The sequence below is a fragment of the Carassius carassius genome, chromosome 24 (assembly GCF_963082965.1).
Source record: "Carassius carassius chromosome 24, fCarCar2.1, whole genome shotgun sequence".
Classification (NCBI taxonomy): Eukaryota; Metazoa; Chordata; class Actinopteri; order Cypriniformes; family Cyprinidae; genus Carassius; species Carassius carassius.
The window spans coordinates 12392316-12408432 of NC_081778.1; the positions used below are offsets into that span (position 1 = coordinate 12392316).

Consider the following 16117-nt stretch of genomic DNA (forward strand, 5'->3'; position numbering starts at 1 on the left):
AGATTGTGAGAGAGTTTAGACCTAAAAAGAGAGATAGATGGGGGGGGGGGGATTTGTGCAAGAAGCCAAGAGCATTACATCATTGCTGGAGTGAAGTCAGAAGGGAAGGATATGAGTCAGTGGGCTGACTGTGCCTGGCTCTCTCTCTCTCTCTCTCGCTTTCTTTCTGGCTCTCGTCTCTCTCTCTCTCTCTCTCTCTCTCTCTCTCTCTCACTGAAGTGGTAGTTAATCCTCTTACACTGAAGTGACTTCAGTTGGGTATGTAGAGATGAATGTATGTGCTTATATCATCATTTAAACAACTTTATAATGTCTCTTACTTACTATGATTATGAAATATTATGTTTATACTATGTTTAGGACAGCCGTACAAAGGCTGCATGCAACATGTATTGCTTATGAAAAGGCTTGAATTGTGTGTAGAATCTGAACATTTTCTAAAATGCTTGGAATTCCCTTCTAGATTGTGTTCAAGAATGCATTGTTAGTTGCATTCCAGAATGGAGAATATATATCAATATCCAGAATAAAGACTTTTCTAGAATTACATTTTTTTCTTGATTAGGTATAGAATGCATTGAATATCACTGTCTAGAATTTTTTGATTTTTGTTAAGGGTTTTCTTCTTGCATAGGGCTGCCATACAAAGCCTAATGAAACATGTATTGCATAAGTAAAAGCTTGATTATGTGTAGCATCTAAAATTTTCAGTAATACATTGTATTCAAGAATTCATTGTATATCACTATCCAGAATCGAGAATCTACTAAATGTTCAATATTTTCTAGAATAGCACTGAATATCACTATTCAGAATCTTTTAGAATTTATAGTTTTAGAACATTGTCTTTTGAATTGGATTCTAGAATGCTTTGAAAGTCATCATCTAAAATCCACAAACTTTAAGGATACTAAAAATCAATCTAGTGTTTAACTTAGATTTTCATTAGATTTTCTAAAATGTAAAAGATTGAAATGTCACTAGCAGAAACTATTTTTTTGAAGTTTCTTTTAGATTGCCTTAGAATTTGTTGATTATGTGTCTGTGTAAAGCATTTTCAGATTTCTATGCAGTTTATATTCTATAATGCAGTAAATATGGCACCTAAATGTTACACATTTCTACAATGCTTCTAAAAGTGAGATTTACTAACAGTCATGTAATGCAATAAGTAAATTTACTGGTATTTATGCCATTATTTAATGTCCATTTTGTGCTTGCATGTCTGCAAGAGTTCATAATTTGTGCTCCTCTTGGTAGATTGCACTGGTAATTATAGAAATAATTGGGCTGTGTCTGTGTTCTTAATTTGCGCATTGTCAATAGATCACCTAAAGAGCTTTCCACTCACATAGGTGCTTTTATGGGATTGCAGTCTCATGCTAATTTGCCTTGTTTAGTATTATGGCCCTAAATCTTTTCAAATTCTTCAATTCTCTATTTTCTTTTAGATTCTGTTCTAGAATGTGTCTGTGTAAAACTAGAATTATTATTCCCTATTATGCTCTATAATGTAGTAAATATGTCCCTAACTACAACTTTTACATTTCTAGACTGCTTCTAAATCTTCAAAGATTCTTCATAATTTTCCTTTAGATTCAGTTCTAGAATGCAGTGAATATGTTACTAGTACCTAAAAGGTAGAAACTTCTAGAACTCAGTCAAATCTTCTTCTTCAATTCTTCAAGAATGTTTATTTTAGATTCTCTTTAAGGGCCATTCATTGTGAGTGCATTTCTGAGTAAATCATTCTCCAAACCATTCTTGCATAAATGGCTGCATTAAACTGTATGTGGCAATTTCACAATGATTTAAACAAAAAAATGGTAAGGCCACCTATACTCTCTACTAGAATGCATTATGTATTGTTTGTAAATGCTTGATTAAGTCACAATCAGACTGTAGTTTACACTGTGATGTTATAACCCTATATGCAAGGAGAGTTTAGAGTGACATCTTAATCTCTCTAAGACTTGAGGCTCTCTAGGAAGGTCAGTGATGTTGGGTTTGGTGTCTGTTAACTCAGAGAGGGAGTGATAGTGGTGGATCTGGCTGAAATCGAGAGAGAAAAACAGAAAAGAAAGCAAGGAATAGAAAGGGAGGAGTGATGTCATGTTGGAACAGGAGTGTGTGTAATGTGAGAGGATAGGGTCAGGATTGCACTGTGTGTGAACATATGCCCACCCCTCACCCTATGGAGGTCTTATTATCCCCTCTGAAATGACAGCCTGTCATTAATATATAATATACACTACACCATACACACAGACAGTCATGCACTTGACATATACCCACATGAGCAGTAATTCTGGGAGTATAGAAAGTTTTTGTCTTGTGATATTTTGCCCTTTCAAAACAGGTTCGTTCTTTATTCTCTGCTGACACACACTTTTTATTTCTCTCTCTTGCTGAGTAGCAGGTGAGCGAGTATGACAGGGAACCTGTACAGCGTCTAAAGCGTCTTTCTTCCCGTTGGCCAGGTTGAGCTCTTAATTAGGAGCGTTTCCTGTTCGCTGAGTTTTAATGTGCAGCGGGACTGGCCCGTAGAGAGTTGCCCCGCTCTCTGTTTCCCACTCTCTTTTTCTTTCAGGCCAAGGCTATTTTTTTTCTTCACACTATTTTGGCTGAATGGTTGTTCAGAGCTGTTCTGTGGCTATTCTCCACCACAATAATGTAAATCCTTTTTCACCTTCTAAAAATTCCCTTATATTTATTATACACTAGAAAACAAAAGGAGACGAGCTCAGGTTGCCTCTGAATATGCATACAGTACTTGCCTACTATAAAGTAGAAAAACAGTATGTGAAAAGTGTGGTGTGTCCAAGTTTATAGTATTCATAAAACAGTATGCAAATAGTATCTGAATTACTTGCTAATTTGACCAAGAAATTAAAGTGTGTGTCCAATTGTTCCACAAGACCATGGGAGAAGAGTTGTGGATGTTAGTGAAGAGACGAAACTTGACAAAATGACAACATGGTGAATATAGTATGTCTGGATTACATTCATACTACACACATTTATGCTTAAATAGAATGCACTTTTTAAAAATCGGAAAGTAAGTACTTGAATTAAAATGTCTATTGTGAGGGAATGTGATTTGATGTGATTCGACACAAATGACAATATGTCAGAATGTTAATGACCGTATGTGCATGTGTGTGTGTGTGTGTGTGTGTGTGTGTGTGTGTGTATACATACACAGTAATCATGCAGTGTAAATGCTGCTATTTAGGCCAGATAAATACAGGTATTTGTTCAGGTGGGGACCCCCTCCTTTCCCTTTCAGCTGTCCGTCAGCTCTCCAATCAGACTGAAATAATGCTTGTCATCTGAGGCTAAAGGTTATTCAGACAAACTGCGTTTCTCCATACTGTGTGGTGGTCCAAATCTATAGGTGGTATAGTGGGGAAGTTAGTGAATGCTATATTAAACACATTCTCCCTAAATATTGATGCGGTCAAGGAAAGTGTAGTGCTGGCAGCTTCGTACCAACCCAGAGAGGAAGTTGTGTGTTCGGAATTACATATTGCGAGCCACACCTGAGGCTCTGTGTAGTACATTACTTCTATGAGAGAACGTTTCATAGATTGTATTATGCTATTAAACTCTCTCGTGAGTTTGCAGACTATGAGAGAGATTTGTAACAATCCACCTCAATCCACATGTCCAATTCACCTCTGCATCTTTTTTGTATTCATCCACACCCATGCTTTCATTGAAGAATGTAGGGTTTGATTAGCCTTGAGGCAAGAGCCAGTAAATTGCCACTCCATTGAGTGCTTCCAGCACAATGTCTCTTGCTGGGAAAGCCATTCTGCATTGTTGCGCATGCCTGACTATCTTAAAGGGATAGTTCACCCAAAAATGTAAATTCTGGTATTAGGATCAGTGACATGAGAATATTGAAAACCTACACGCCCTCAAAACTGTGTTTTAAGGTCAATATGTGTCTAAAATATCAGATAAATAAATATCTGATATGGACATCCTATAAATACATCCTAAAAACGTACAACATGAGGATGAGTAAATGCTAACAGATTTGTAATTTTTCTATGAACTATACCTTTAAGTAAGACCGAATGAGGCACTGAAAATTCTTGGGAACAATGACAAATCAAAAATGAGAACTGAATTCTATATGGTACAATTTCCTAATAAATGTTTTTTCTTGTCATTTTTCTTCTGAAGTTTCTTCTGATGAAAAACCAGTTCGTCTCACATTTCCTTCATTTTTCTTTCTCTTTTGGTTCTCTTTCTTAGACCAGTGCCTGGTTCCCTTTCCTCGTTGTTGCACCTGAGGAACAGACAGCGACAGCCGCTGCCGGCCTCCATGCCTGGCACGTTGCCTGACCCGACTATGCAAGGATCGTCTGCTGTTCTAATGCCTGTGAGATCATAAATAAACCCACAAACACACACAATGCATTTACACATCCCAGTCATGGTTTCCTGATGCCTCCAGATGCTGCAACTGAAATGCATTAATACTCACACAAGCTAATCTTTAATAGACATTCTCGTGCTTTTCTCAGCAGTCTGCTTTATATTAATGCCTCTTCCAGTGCTGTGACCCATATCAGCGGCGCATCGGCTGAGGTTGTATTTTCTAGCAATGCTCAATCTCTTTTAATTCTATTTCAGATATGTCAATAGGAACCTGAAATCAGGCTGAGTGTATGTGTGTATGTGAGAGTGTGTGTTTGTGTTTGAGGGAGCTGCCCATATCAGGGTTCTAATGACATGACACATGTTCTCATTGTAACATAAGCCAGTCCATGTTGGCTATTGAGCTAAAAGCAGTTGATTGAATTAAACTACGACGTTTTTTTTTTCAATCTCGATTGACATCCCAGGAAAGGGGTGCCGGGTGGGGTGATATTTTTATACCAAATATTCCTTCAATAATTACAGCGGACTGCTGCGCTTTCAGCCTACGATAGGTCATCAGGGGTTTGGAAAGATGGGTCGAAGGGAGATCTTGGAGGTCTTGGGTTTTTAGTAACAGGACTCCCAGTCTCCACACACACACACATACACACTCACACTCATTGAAAGTACCATTTTACAGTTTTTTCTCACCTTAAACTGAGCGTAAATCACCAGAACACTCTTTGTATGAGCGCAAAAATCTAAAACCTCAATTTGAGCCTTTCGGTCACCTTTAGTTGAGATATTCTAAATTAAGATATTCTGTCTTTCTCACAGAACTGAGCTTTGGTTGAGTCTGTGGTCTTGTTGATAGTCTTATTTAAAGCTTCACACTTCTGCAGTATTCAGCTTCTTTTCTTAGCTTGTCTTTGACTGCTGCTAGTTTTTCCCACAGAGTTGCGGAATATGTGTAGACCCACAACAGCCACACACACAACAGCCACACACACACACACACACACACACACACACACACACACACACAATGCAAACTTGTCTCTTAAGTAAAGCTAATACCCTAATACCCTAAAATTATATTGTTATGAAAACATTAAATATGAAATGGTTATATTTTTGCCTCAAGACAAGATTTGATCATTTCATTAGCCAGAGAAGTAAGCTTTAATTAATTCTAGTAACGTTTTTCAGTAATATTGTTGCCAAATATTTGGAACATGCATTCACATTTATACTAATTTTTGTCTTTTTTATTAAAGTTGTTTCAAGCATTGATGTGTTACTGTGATACTGAAGTAATATATTCACATTTGTGGGTACAGATGGAGAGGCAAATGTCTTTGGGGTCTAATATGATGGGCATGCAAGGCCCCGCCCACAGCGGCTCATGCTCCTCCCCTCATGTCCCATCCATGCACTCAGAGGCAAAGCTGGTGAGTCAGTCATACACAAACACACACACACTTACATATTTTCCATTTTTGCCTGCCTTGTATGAATTGAGTTCATTTTTATCTACTGTTATTGTTACAGAACTAGTCACCCATATAAGATACACAACAGGTGCATGTATAAGCTTGTATTTCTACATGTATTTCTTTCTGTCGCTCAAATGCATATGCACACATACACAGACACACACTCACGTCTTTCTCTTTTATATTGTGATGTATGCCAGCTTGTCTGATGTATATCTCGATGCCCTGAACATACACTTGTGCCTCTGCTGCTTGTTAGCACTAGTTCAGCATGGTGGTGATCTCATCAGAAACAAAGCAGCCAGTCAGAGCTCTCAGAGAAAGAGAAAGAAACAGACTGCTGGAGAAATCGGGAAGGAGGGTCCAGTAGTTTTCTGTAGGAATGGAAAGAAAAGGAATATGTTTTTTATGCATTTCATCAATATGTACCGATGACAAACTGATTTATATTTCTCTAGTAGCTACAAGAATGTACTAAACTTACACCACACACAAGCTGTCAGTGGATTTGACTGCTAAAAAAATCAAAGCGTCAAAAAAACTGCACCATTTTGAATATTCCGTCATTACTCACTTACATATATGCAAAAGGAGATCTTTACAGAATGTTCTGGCTGCTTTTTCCATAAAGTGAAAGTAATGATGAGGAGAACTTAAACTATGTCAAAAAGTTGCTTTTTAAACTTATAAACTGCAATAAAAAAAAAAAAAAATATGTTACATTTATGTAAAAAAAAAAAAAAACGGAAGCTGTGGTTGCAAGAGCCTTTTAAGTTTTATGTAATAAAAATATAGATTATAACCAAGTGATAACAAATCAAAACAAAATGAAAAATAAAATTTGTAATATTTTTAAAGAAAAAACATTCAGTGTGATTTGTCACACAGGGAATGGGAATTCTGGGAATTTTAATTTACAGTTTTTCCCTGTAAATTATGAGATAACTGCATTTATCAGTATTTTACTGTAAAATTACATGAAATGTCAAATTAGATCTATAACACTTTTTCATGAATTACATAATTTACCAATTACCATTTTTACAGTCCTTTAAAATTAAAACAATCATCATTGTGTGCAAAACCAATGTGTTCAATCAATAGGCATGAAGTCAAGTGCAAACATTGCTTTGTGTTTTGAAAAGTCTAAAATGTAAAATGTTATTTGCTGAAAATGACCCAAAAGGCTTTTTTGGCATTTCAAAGACACGTCAATGATTAAAAAAACATATAATTTTATCACTGTTGAAGCCCGTCCTCATGTATGGAAAAAACATCTAGTACTTTTTTTGTTCCATATATGAAAATCCTACAGGTTTGGAACCACATAAGGATGGGTAACTGATGACAGAATATGTGTGACTGTTACATCCATCTGCCTGGATTTGTACAGTTACCATAGATCCCATTAAAGTATGTGGCTGCTCACACGTTTTAGTTGAGCTTCATAGCGGTGGCAAGAGGATCAGGAAGACAGATTTGGTAATTCGATTAAAATCCACTAATTATACCATGTAACAATCCGGTATTTGTGGATTTGGAATTGGACTCTGGAGGGAGTTAATTAGTTTGCTCTGAGAAAATGGGAACCGCAGACATTAGGAGAAAGGAGGAGACTGAAAACAATACTAGATAAAAGACAGAAAGAGAGAGAGCGAGTGTCTGTATGTCAAAGCATGAGTGATGATTCTGATGGTGGAAAGAGCATTCAAAGAGCACTTATCTCTCTCTCCACTGGAGATTGATCTCCATGTGTATTTTTTAATCCTTTCGTTTTGTTGCTATGGTAACGGGCAGGGGGAGCATAATATTACTTTAATGTGCAGTCTTATCTGTCCTCTGGCTGGACTCCAGGCACATCCCCCCTCTCTGCTTCGCTCTCGGCCCTGATTGTAATTGAATTATAAATTCCTTTTTTTTTTCTTTTGCTCTGACACATGAAACCATTTATTTAAGCTTTCAAGAGTCATTAAAACAATCGTATAGGAAGAATTAAACATAGGCCACATATGCTGGATAATTTAATTATCTGTAAGAATGCATATACTGTATATATATATATGTGTGTGTGTGTGTGTGTGTGTATGTGTGTGTGTGTGTCTGTGTGTGTGTGCTCTTGTTTTTGTGACATATCAGGACACAACTCTGTATAATGACATGGGTATGACACAGGTTTTACAAGAAGAGGGTGACTTATGAGGACATAACCCATGTCCCCATTTTTCAAAATGCTTATAAACCATACAGAATGAGTTTTTTGAGAAAGTAAAAATGCACAAAGTTTCCTGTGAGGGTTAGGGTTAGGTGTAGGGTTGGTGAAGGGCGATAGAATATACAGTTTGTACAGTATAAAAACCATTACGCCTATGGGATGTCCCTACTTTTCACAAAAACAAACATAACAAAATAAAAATATATATCTGAAACCAAGTCTAAATAGTTTACATAATTTTGCTTCGCTTTAGATTTTTTTTTTTGTTTTACTATATAACATACACATAAAAAAAATTGAGTGCAAGATTTTGCTTTTTTACAATTGATTTTTTGTTTAGTTTTAACTACTTTGGCATCTGTGCTTATCCGGCTGGGATAATGGTAACCGTTGCTATCAGCTGACCTGTTCTGGGGTGATCGGAGCCATGTGTCCCCCACACGGCCCGGCACTACCAGCACGACCCCAGTGTGGAGATCCAACCCTAATCTCATTATACAGAGATGTTGACTTATTTCAAATGGGAAATATCTCCCCAACCGTAACCTCATACCCAACCCTCAGCCACGAGAGAGAGCGAGAGCAAGAGGGTCGAACTAGAGAACATGAAGAAAGCGAGAGACGGAGGAAAGTGGAAGTCTGAGTATGTGAGAAAGACAGCAAGAGAGTGTGTGAGGAGATAGTATGTGGGACGGTGGATGAGTGTGCATGTGTGTGTGTGCGTATGTGTCTGTGCTCTTTGTGCTCTTTTTTCGATAAAGCCAAATTGATTTTGTGGTGGGCCAGGGGGTCTCCAGTGAAAAAAAAACCTGCTAAAAGTTCTTTGGTTCCCACGGGACCGCTGTCAGATCGTCACACCCACACACACACACACACACACACACACACACACTCCTACAGTCTGAGTGCTGTGCTGTCTTCATACTCTGTGGTTAAGGTGTCATTTTATCTCAGACCAGATGTGGATGAGCAGACTCTTGTGTTTGTGGCTGTTATACTCTTGGGGCGAGCAGCAGAATATTTATTATTAATGAAGTCACTGATTATAGGTTTCATATATCCAGTTGTTTAATGTGCTGGGCAGATGTAGTTGCTCTGTTGTTTGAGTGGGAGTGAATTGCAGTATAGTGTATCCCTATGAGTTTTTGGTAGTTATACACTGTATACAGCATACAGCTTCCTTTGAATCATTTGCATGTTAAGATCATTTGCTTAGAGCTATAAACTAATGTCATAAAGAGTCCTGTGAGACACAGTGTTTTTTTCTTGAAACATATAATACATACCTTACCATTCCATTGTAAATAACAGGTTTGAGACAATTAATTCCAGTGAATTCCAAGTTTTGAAATGTAATATTTGTGTGTGAAACAGTATGAGAAAATGCATGACTCGATTGAAATGTGAAAAATTACAATTGTATATTATAAGACAAAAACCTAGTAGTTTTCCTTATCCAATGGCCTAAGTGAAATCTAATGTAAAGGAAAGTTCTTCAAGGGAGTGAGTTTTTTTTTTGCCATTTTAAAATTTAAGTTTTTCTTTTTCCCGATCTTTTGGAAGCATGACTTTTATGTAAATTTAAATGATTGTTTTCATGTGACTAATTTTCAAATAATTTATTTATTTTAGTAAATATAATGTAAAATAAATACCATTGTTATGCATGCATTTTTAAATCTTTTTTTGTAAATCATTTTTAAAGCTAGTTTATCTTTACATTTTTTCTTTTCCTTTTTTAATTAACAATTATAAAGAGAAAAAAAGCCAGGAATGTGAATTAAGAATTTTTTTTTTTTTTATTGCATATTTAAAATTAAATTGACCTGAAAAGCAAATTAAAACATAGAAAAATTAAAACATATTATAATTCTGAAATAATGAATTTAGGTAAAGGGGTGCAGAGCCAGTAGTGGTTTTGTAGGCAAACATCAATGCCTTGAATGTTATGCGAGCAGCTATTGGTAGCCAGTGCAATCTGATAAACAGAGGTGTGACTTGCATTCTTTTCGGCTCATTAAACATTAATTTTGCTGCCGCGTTCTGGATTAATTGTAAAGGTTTTATAGAACTGGCTTGAAAACCTGCCAAGAGAGCTTTCCAATAGTCCAGCCTGGACAGAACAAGAGCTTGAGCAAGGAGTTGTGCAGCATGTCCCGAAAGAAAGGGCCTGATCTACTTGATGTTGAATAAAGCAAATCTGCAGGACCGGACAGTTTTAGCAATGTGGTCTGAAAAAGTCAGCTGATCATCAATCATAACTCCAAGGTTTCTGGCTGTCATGGTTATGGTATGTTATGTAGCTATGGTTGACATGTCTAACTGGATGGTGAAATTGTGATGAAATGATGGGTTTGCTGGAACCACAAGCAGTTCTGTCTTGGCAAGGTTGAGTTGAAGGTGATGGTCCTTCATCCAGCAAGGAATGTCTGTTAGACAAGCTGAGATGTGAGCCGCCATCGTCGGATCATCAGGATGGAATGAGAGGAAGAGTTTAGTGTCATCAGCATAGCAGTGGTATGAAAAGCCATGTTTCTGAATGACAGAAACCTAGTGATGCCATGTAGACAGAGAAGAGAATTGGTCCAAGAACTGAGCCCTGAGGCACCCCAGTAGTTAGATGTTGCGACTTGGACACCTCACCTCTCCAAGATTCTTTGAAGGACCTATCTGATTGGTAAGACTCAAATCTATGGTGTACGGTTCCTGAGATGCCCTTTGTCAGTAGGGTTGACAGGAGGATCTGGTGGTTAACTGTGTCAAAAGCAGTTTACAGATCAAGCAAGATAAGTATAGATGATTTGGAATCTGCTCTTGCCAGTCTTAGGGCTTCAACAACTGAGAGCAAGGCAGTCTCAGTTGAATGTCCACTTCTGAAGCCAGATTGGTTGCTGTCAAGGAGGTTGTTCTGTGTGAGAAAGGCAGAGACTTGGTTGAACACAACTCGTATAAGTGTTTTTGCAATGAAAGGAAGAAGGGAAACTGGTCTGTAGTTATTTAAAAGAGATGGGTTGAGGTTGGGTTTCTTAAGTAGTGGAGTTATACGAGTCTGTCTAAATGTTGAGGGAAAAGCACCAGTGTGGAGAGATATGTTTATGATGTGAGTGAGTGCAGGTACAACTGCAGGAGAAACGGCTTGAAAGAGATGAGATGGAATAGGATCAAACGGACAAGTAGTAGGATATATAGAAAGGATGAGTTTGGAGACTTCTGTCTCAGAGAGTGAAGAGAAGGATGTGAATGCAATTTGTGAAACTAACAAATATTGCTACAAGTGTGATTGCATCATATAATAATTGCTGTTAATAATGTTCATCGTCTGGCTGACTAGGTCTTGTATTAATTTTTCTGAAAAACCCTGTCATATGCACACAAACTGACAGTCACCACTTATAAGCCACTACTAAATATTGCAGAAAAGTAATTTTCTATAAAGTTGCTTTGTAATGATTTGTATTGTAAAAAGCGCTATACAAATAAACTTGAATTGAACTGAATTGAATTGAACGAGTGTATGCTTGCTGGTAAGATGTGCTTGACAGATTGTCGTCAGCTATTAGAGTTGATACAGGAGTGGGAGGAGGAGGACAAAGGAGTGAAGAAAACGTCTTAACAAGCACGTGAGAGTTAGACGAATTGTTAATTTTGTTATGATAGTATGTCCTCATAGCCGTAGCCAGCTATGAAGGCGAGGTCCGGACCTTGGTAAATTTTTCATGTTCAAAAATAAAATGTGTTCTCTGATTGACTAATTTGCTACTAAACTCCTCTTATGAATGTCTACATGTATAATTCAAAATGTTTATCGTCCATGGTATGAAAATGATCACTGCAAGACGCTTTTTCGAAGTGAACGAGTCTTCAGAGTGTTGTGAGCGAGAGCGTGAGATGCAGCCTTGTTGTTGCCAGATCCAGCTATTGTAAGCGTTTTGACTTGTTTTTCCACTAAATTTGACTCTTTAGAAAGTTAATAAAGTAGGAAGTTGAAGTTTAGGGACAGTGATAACTTTATCTTATCTTATTTCCAAAATATTAAAAATAATTTCGGTTTATTTTATTTCATTATAAGTTTTTGTTTATTTTAATAGCAATATCTGGCAACATTGCATTGCCGGCATTAGTCTGGCAGTAATCAGCTGTGGCTATTTACACTAAGTGCAAATAGCAGCATTTTTCTGTGATATTCTGTTTACACTAAGTGAAAATAGCTATAGATGTTAAAATAGCAGGATTTTCCGCTATTTATAATATTGAAAATAGTGGCTATTATCTGCACCTCAGTATTGTAGTACATTATAAAACATTATGCATTAATTAATGAGTGTACATTTTCATTTGAATTCAAATTATTAAATGGATGCCACCTTATTGGGACAATAAAGCCCTCCGTACACCTACCCTTACCCTACCCAATACTTTATTTTCAACTTCTTGATTATTTACTTCATTTTCATTAATAAAAAAATGCTTTTCTGATGTGATTTGAAAAGGGAGAAAAAACTTGGCCAAAAGGTGGAATCTTCCCGGCCACTAGAGGCGACGATCAGAGATGGTCTAAAAAAAAGTCCAGGGACAGGGTATTGCTGACAAGCTATGACATTCGGTAAGGGAAAAAAAACTTATATTACTTGTCAAAAACATTATCAACGCTATCAAAACGCTTTCTAACACTAGTGCAGAGATGCTTTAAAGTGCGAGAAATAGAGGTTTCCCCAATAACAGCTGGAAACAAAGCAGCGCTGAGCTCACAAACGCTGCTTTATCAGACATATAACATGCAAGTCTTCCTTCAGAAATACAGTGATATAAAAACACCTGTTTAAAAAAGTAAAGTAATAAGTAGTGAAGTTACTTTTCAAATGCAGTAACTAGTAAAGTAATCTCATTACAATTTACAGAAGTAACTAGATACTAGTCACTAATTAAATTTTTTGAGTAACTACCCCAACACTGGTTGCATGAATAATAAACAACTGATAAAATTATCCACCCCAAACAAACTTTGATGCAATAAATAGGGTATGATTTAAAAATGAGCATCCCTCCAAAAACATCTAAATTTCTGTTTCTTTTCAAGTGTTAGTGTATAAAATTAGTTGTATTTATAGGGGTAATTATAGCACAATTCTCTAATAAGGGGGTTATTAGAAACCCCCTGGACCTCACTAATTTTCAAAGCCTGGCTACGGCCATGTATGTCCTTTTAGCAGTGGAGACATAAGCAGAGAAGGAAGAGAGGAGTGAATGAAACACAAAAATGGTAAAGGATTAAATTCGCAATCATTAGATATAAGAAGACCAGTACCTCCACCTCTTCCAGTCAAACGAGGAGAGTGGGAAAATTGGAAATTATTGGAGAGTGCTGCAGGTGTAGCAGAGCCTTCTGGTTTGATCCAGGTCTCTGTCAGGGCCATGAGATTTAGCTTTGAATGACTATTTATAGAAATAATGAAATTGGCTTTGTTTACTAGCAATTCCAGAGACCAATAGAAAAAGAACGTAGTGTATTAGCAGACATAGGCAAAGTGTGCAGGTTGTCGCTGCCTACAGTGTGTGATGTGTGGTTTGCGAGTGGTAGTGAAAGTAGGGATCTGGAAACACATAGTAAAAATTGGTTATAAAAACTAAAACAAGTAGTAAGAAAAAGGATTAATCAAAGCGATACTTATATCCCTTGCCGGTGTCCCTGCCCGGTATCAATGGTCTTTTTTACACTTTTCGGTCTTCACACGAGGAGGGCTTAACAGGAGGGCTGCTGCGACCGCTGCCGTGGTATACTAAGCTTTTTTACACCCTTCGGACAAAGCGGAAATCGAATTCAGCTGAATACACTTTACTGTTTATCACAACAAAGGTCTAACAGACAAGGTATGCGATAGAGTACGAGGCCAAACGCAGCACGTTTCAACACACAGTAAACAAACAAGAGTTTCCTAGCAACTAATATTGACTAAATATTAAGATGTGTTTACAGTATTGAATATAATTACATTTTGTCAGACTTTTCCCACTTGTTTTAGGAATAAATTTCACCAAATGAATTATTTCATTTTTTTAAGTCATTCTGTGCATGAAAAAAAAAAAATTAAAAGAAAAAAGAAAGAAATTAAAGTGATTTGACTCTAGTTTCATAAAGAAAAATAAAGTAAAAAAGAAAAAGTTATGCAAAGAATCAGTAAAATGTGTTTAATATTTTTATAAGGGTATTTGCTGATAGCTACTCCACACAAGTTCGCTTGACCAGGAACTGAAAATCTACGACTTCTGCTTGGAATGTTGTCTCACTATTCATGCCAGTGACAGTTAAAAACAATCTGTGGTTTTTTGTTTTGTGAGGGGATAATTATCCGTTGTTTACATTGTTACTAAGGATAAAAAATTTGCCTTTTTTATGAGATAAACAATAACTATATGTTCCTGCTCTGTTTCTCTGGGCCCTTGCGCTGGCACACGCCGCACAGATGACATAATCCTTGGCATGCTCTAAATGTACTCGTTTTTTTTTACTTGAGCAGTGGAAAAAAAGGGAACCTTTCTTAAAGAAACATTTCACCAAGGGATACAAAGTGATGTGAACACTGGAGATTCAGGCTTATGTAATCGCACCCTCATTCATCCACAGAGGATCAGAACTGATCGCTAAAGTATTCAGATGCAGGCACACTTGAAGCAAAGTACTTTTTTTTTTTTTAATAAGCTGTAATTGTTCTTGGATACAATATTTTGTAATGATACAATTTCATTATTTTTATCGTAAATAGGTGATGCTTTTTTATATGAATCCTTTAATTTATTCAAAAATACATTAACAATATGATTGATTCATACATAAAATGACTTGAATACACCTCTGCTGTGGTGTGTGTGTGTATAATTTATGAATTTAAAAAAAATTAATATTTTATTTTAGTCAAAGAACTGTCTTGATATGATAATGAAAAGAAAACCTTAAAAAGTAGTTTGGTATAATATTTTATTATTATTTCTTGAAACAAATGTGGTGAACCCCCCCAAAAAATGTTTTTAAGAACTTGGCAGATGTGTTTTAAACTTTATTATTTTTTTCTTTTTTTGGACACTCTTTCATGTAAATTCCACATTAATTGAATAAATTTTTTTCAAATTGAAAATATTAAAATATTATTATAGTACTTTTTACATGCACATAATTCTTCAGTCTTTCTACTTTAAATCAAGTAGTAGCATTTAATTTGATATTAATTGCCATTTCTTTGTAATTGTTTTTGAATTTTATTATAAATTTTGAATGAAAATGTATTCTGCATTTTTCCCCCAGTGTATGTACTATGTCTATATGGAAACTATAATGTATAGTCATACATTACACAAACTGCTGTAAATGTGGGATGTTACAGTTATGTAACTTCATTTTAAATCTCATGTGTAATTTCAGACTAATTTCAGTGACTCAGTCTTCCTGCTTCATTGATTTATGTCTCCATCAGTGGGAGTCCTTTACTGAAGAGACACCTGCAGCTTGTGCACAGGTTGTGTGTGAGGCTCTGTTTGCACAACGGCAATCTAAATCCATGTTTTGTAAGCAACATCTGTATGAATGGTGGCGTTGTTGGTGGATGATGTCACAGGGGTGATGAGCTAACGCACAGCTGTAGCCCGACCATTACATATGTTAACATACAAAGAAAGAGGGAGGGAGAGAATAAATCCATCAGGGTTGTGACAAAATGTCATGAAACGTTGACATTTTGAAACTATTTACTGCCCACAGAATGTCATATTGGCTATATCTAAAATTTAGATTTACATAATTAATTGTTAATTCATTTCACTCTTGTTTTATGCAATTGCTTAATTTAAGTTAGGATCAAAATAAAGAGGCTGAACTTATAGCTTCATTGTCTTTCCTTGTGAATGCAACAAAAGGATTATCTCGTTTAACCAATGCATTCACAATGCACACTTGTGTTTTTCACTGAGTGGATGGGGGGGATGGAGAACATCCAGTGTGCGTTTGTGTTCTAACGGCATGTGTTGTTATAGCTGTCTGAGCGTC

The 16117-nt window shown here is 36.4% G+C and overlaps 1 protein-coding gene across 3 annotated transcripts in view; it reads left to right on the top strand.

Moving 5' to 3' along the window:
- The window catches only part of LOC132102837 (cyclic AMP-responsive element-binding protein 5-like), a 61350-nt gene that overhangs the window by 29339 nt on the left and 15894 nt on the right, over positions 1-16117 (top strand). For all 3 annotated transcript variants that reach the window (XM_059507517.1, XM_059507518.1, XM_059507516.1), the window contains exons 6-7: positions 4267-4393; positions 5715-5825. In XM_059507517.1, the coding sequence (XP_059363500.1) occupies positions 4267-4393; positions 5715-5825 (238 nt within the window). The remainder of the gene's footprint in view (positions 1-4266; positions 4394-5714; positions 5826-16117) is intronic.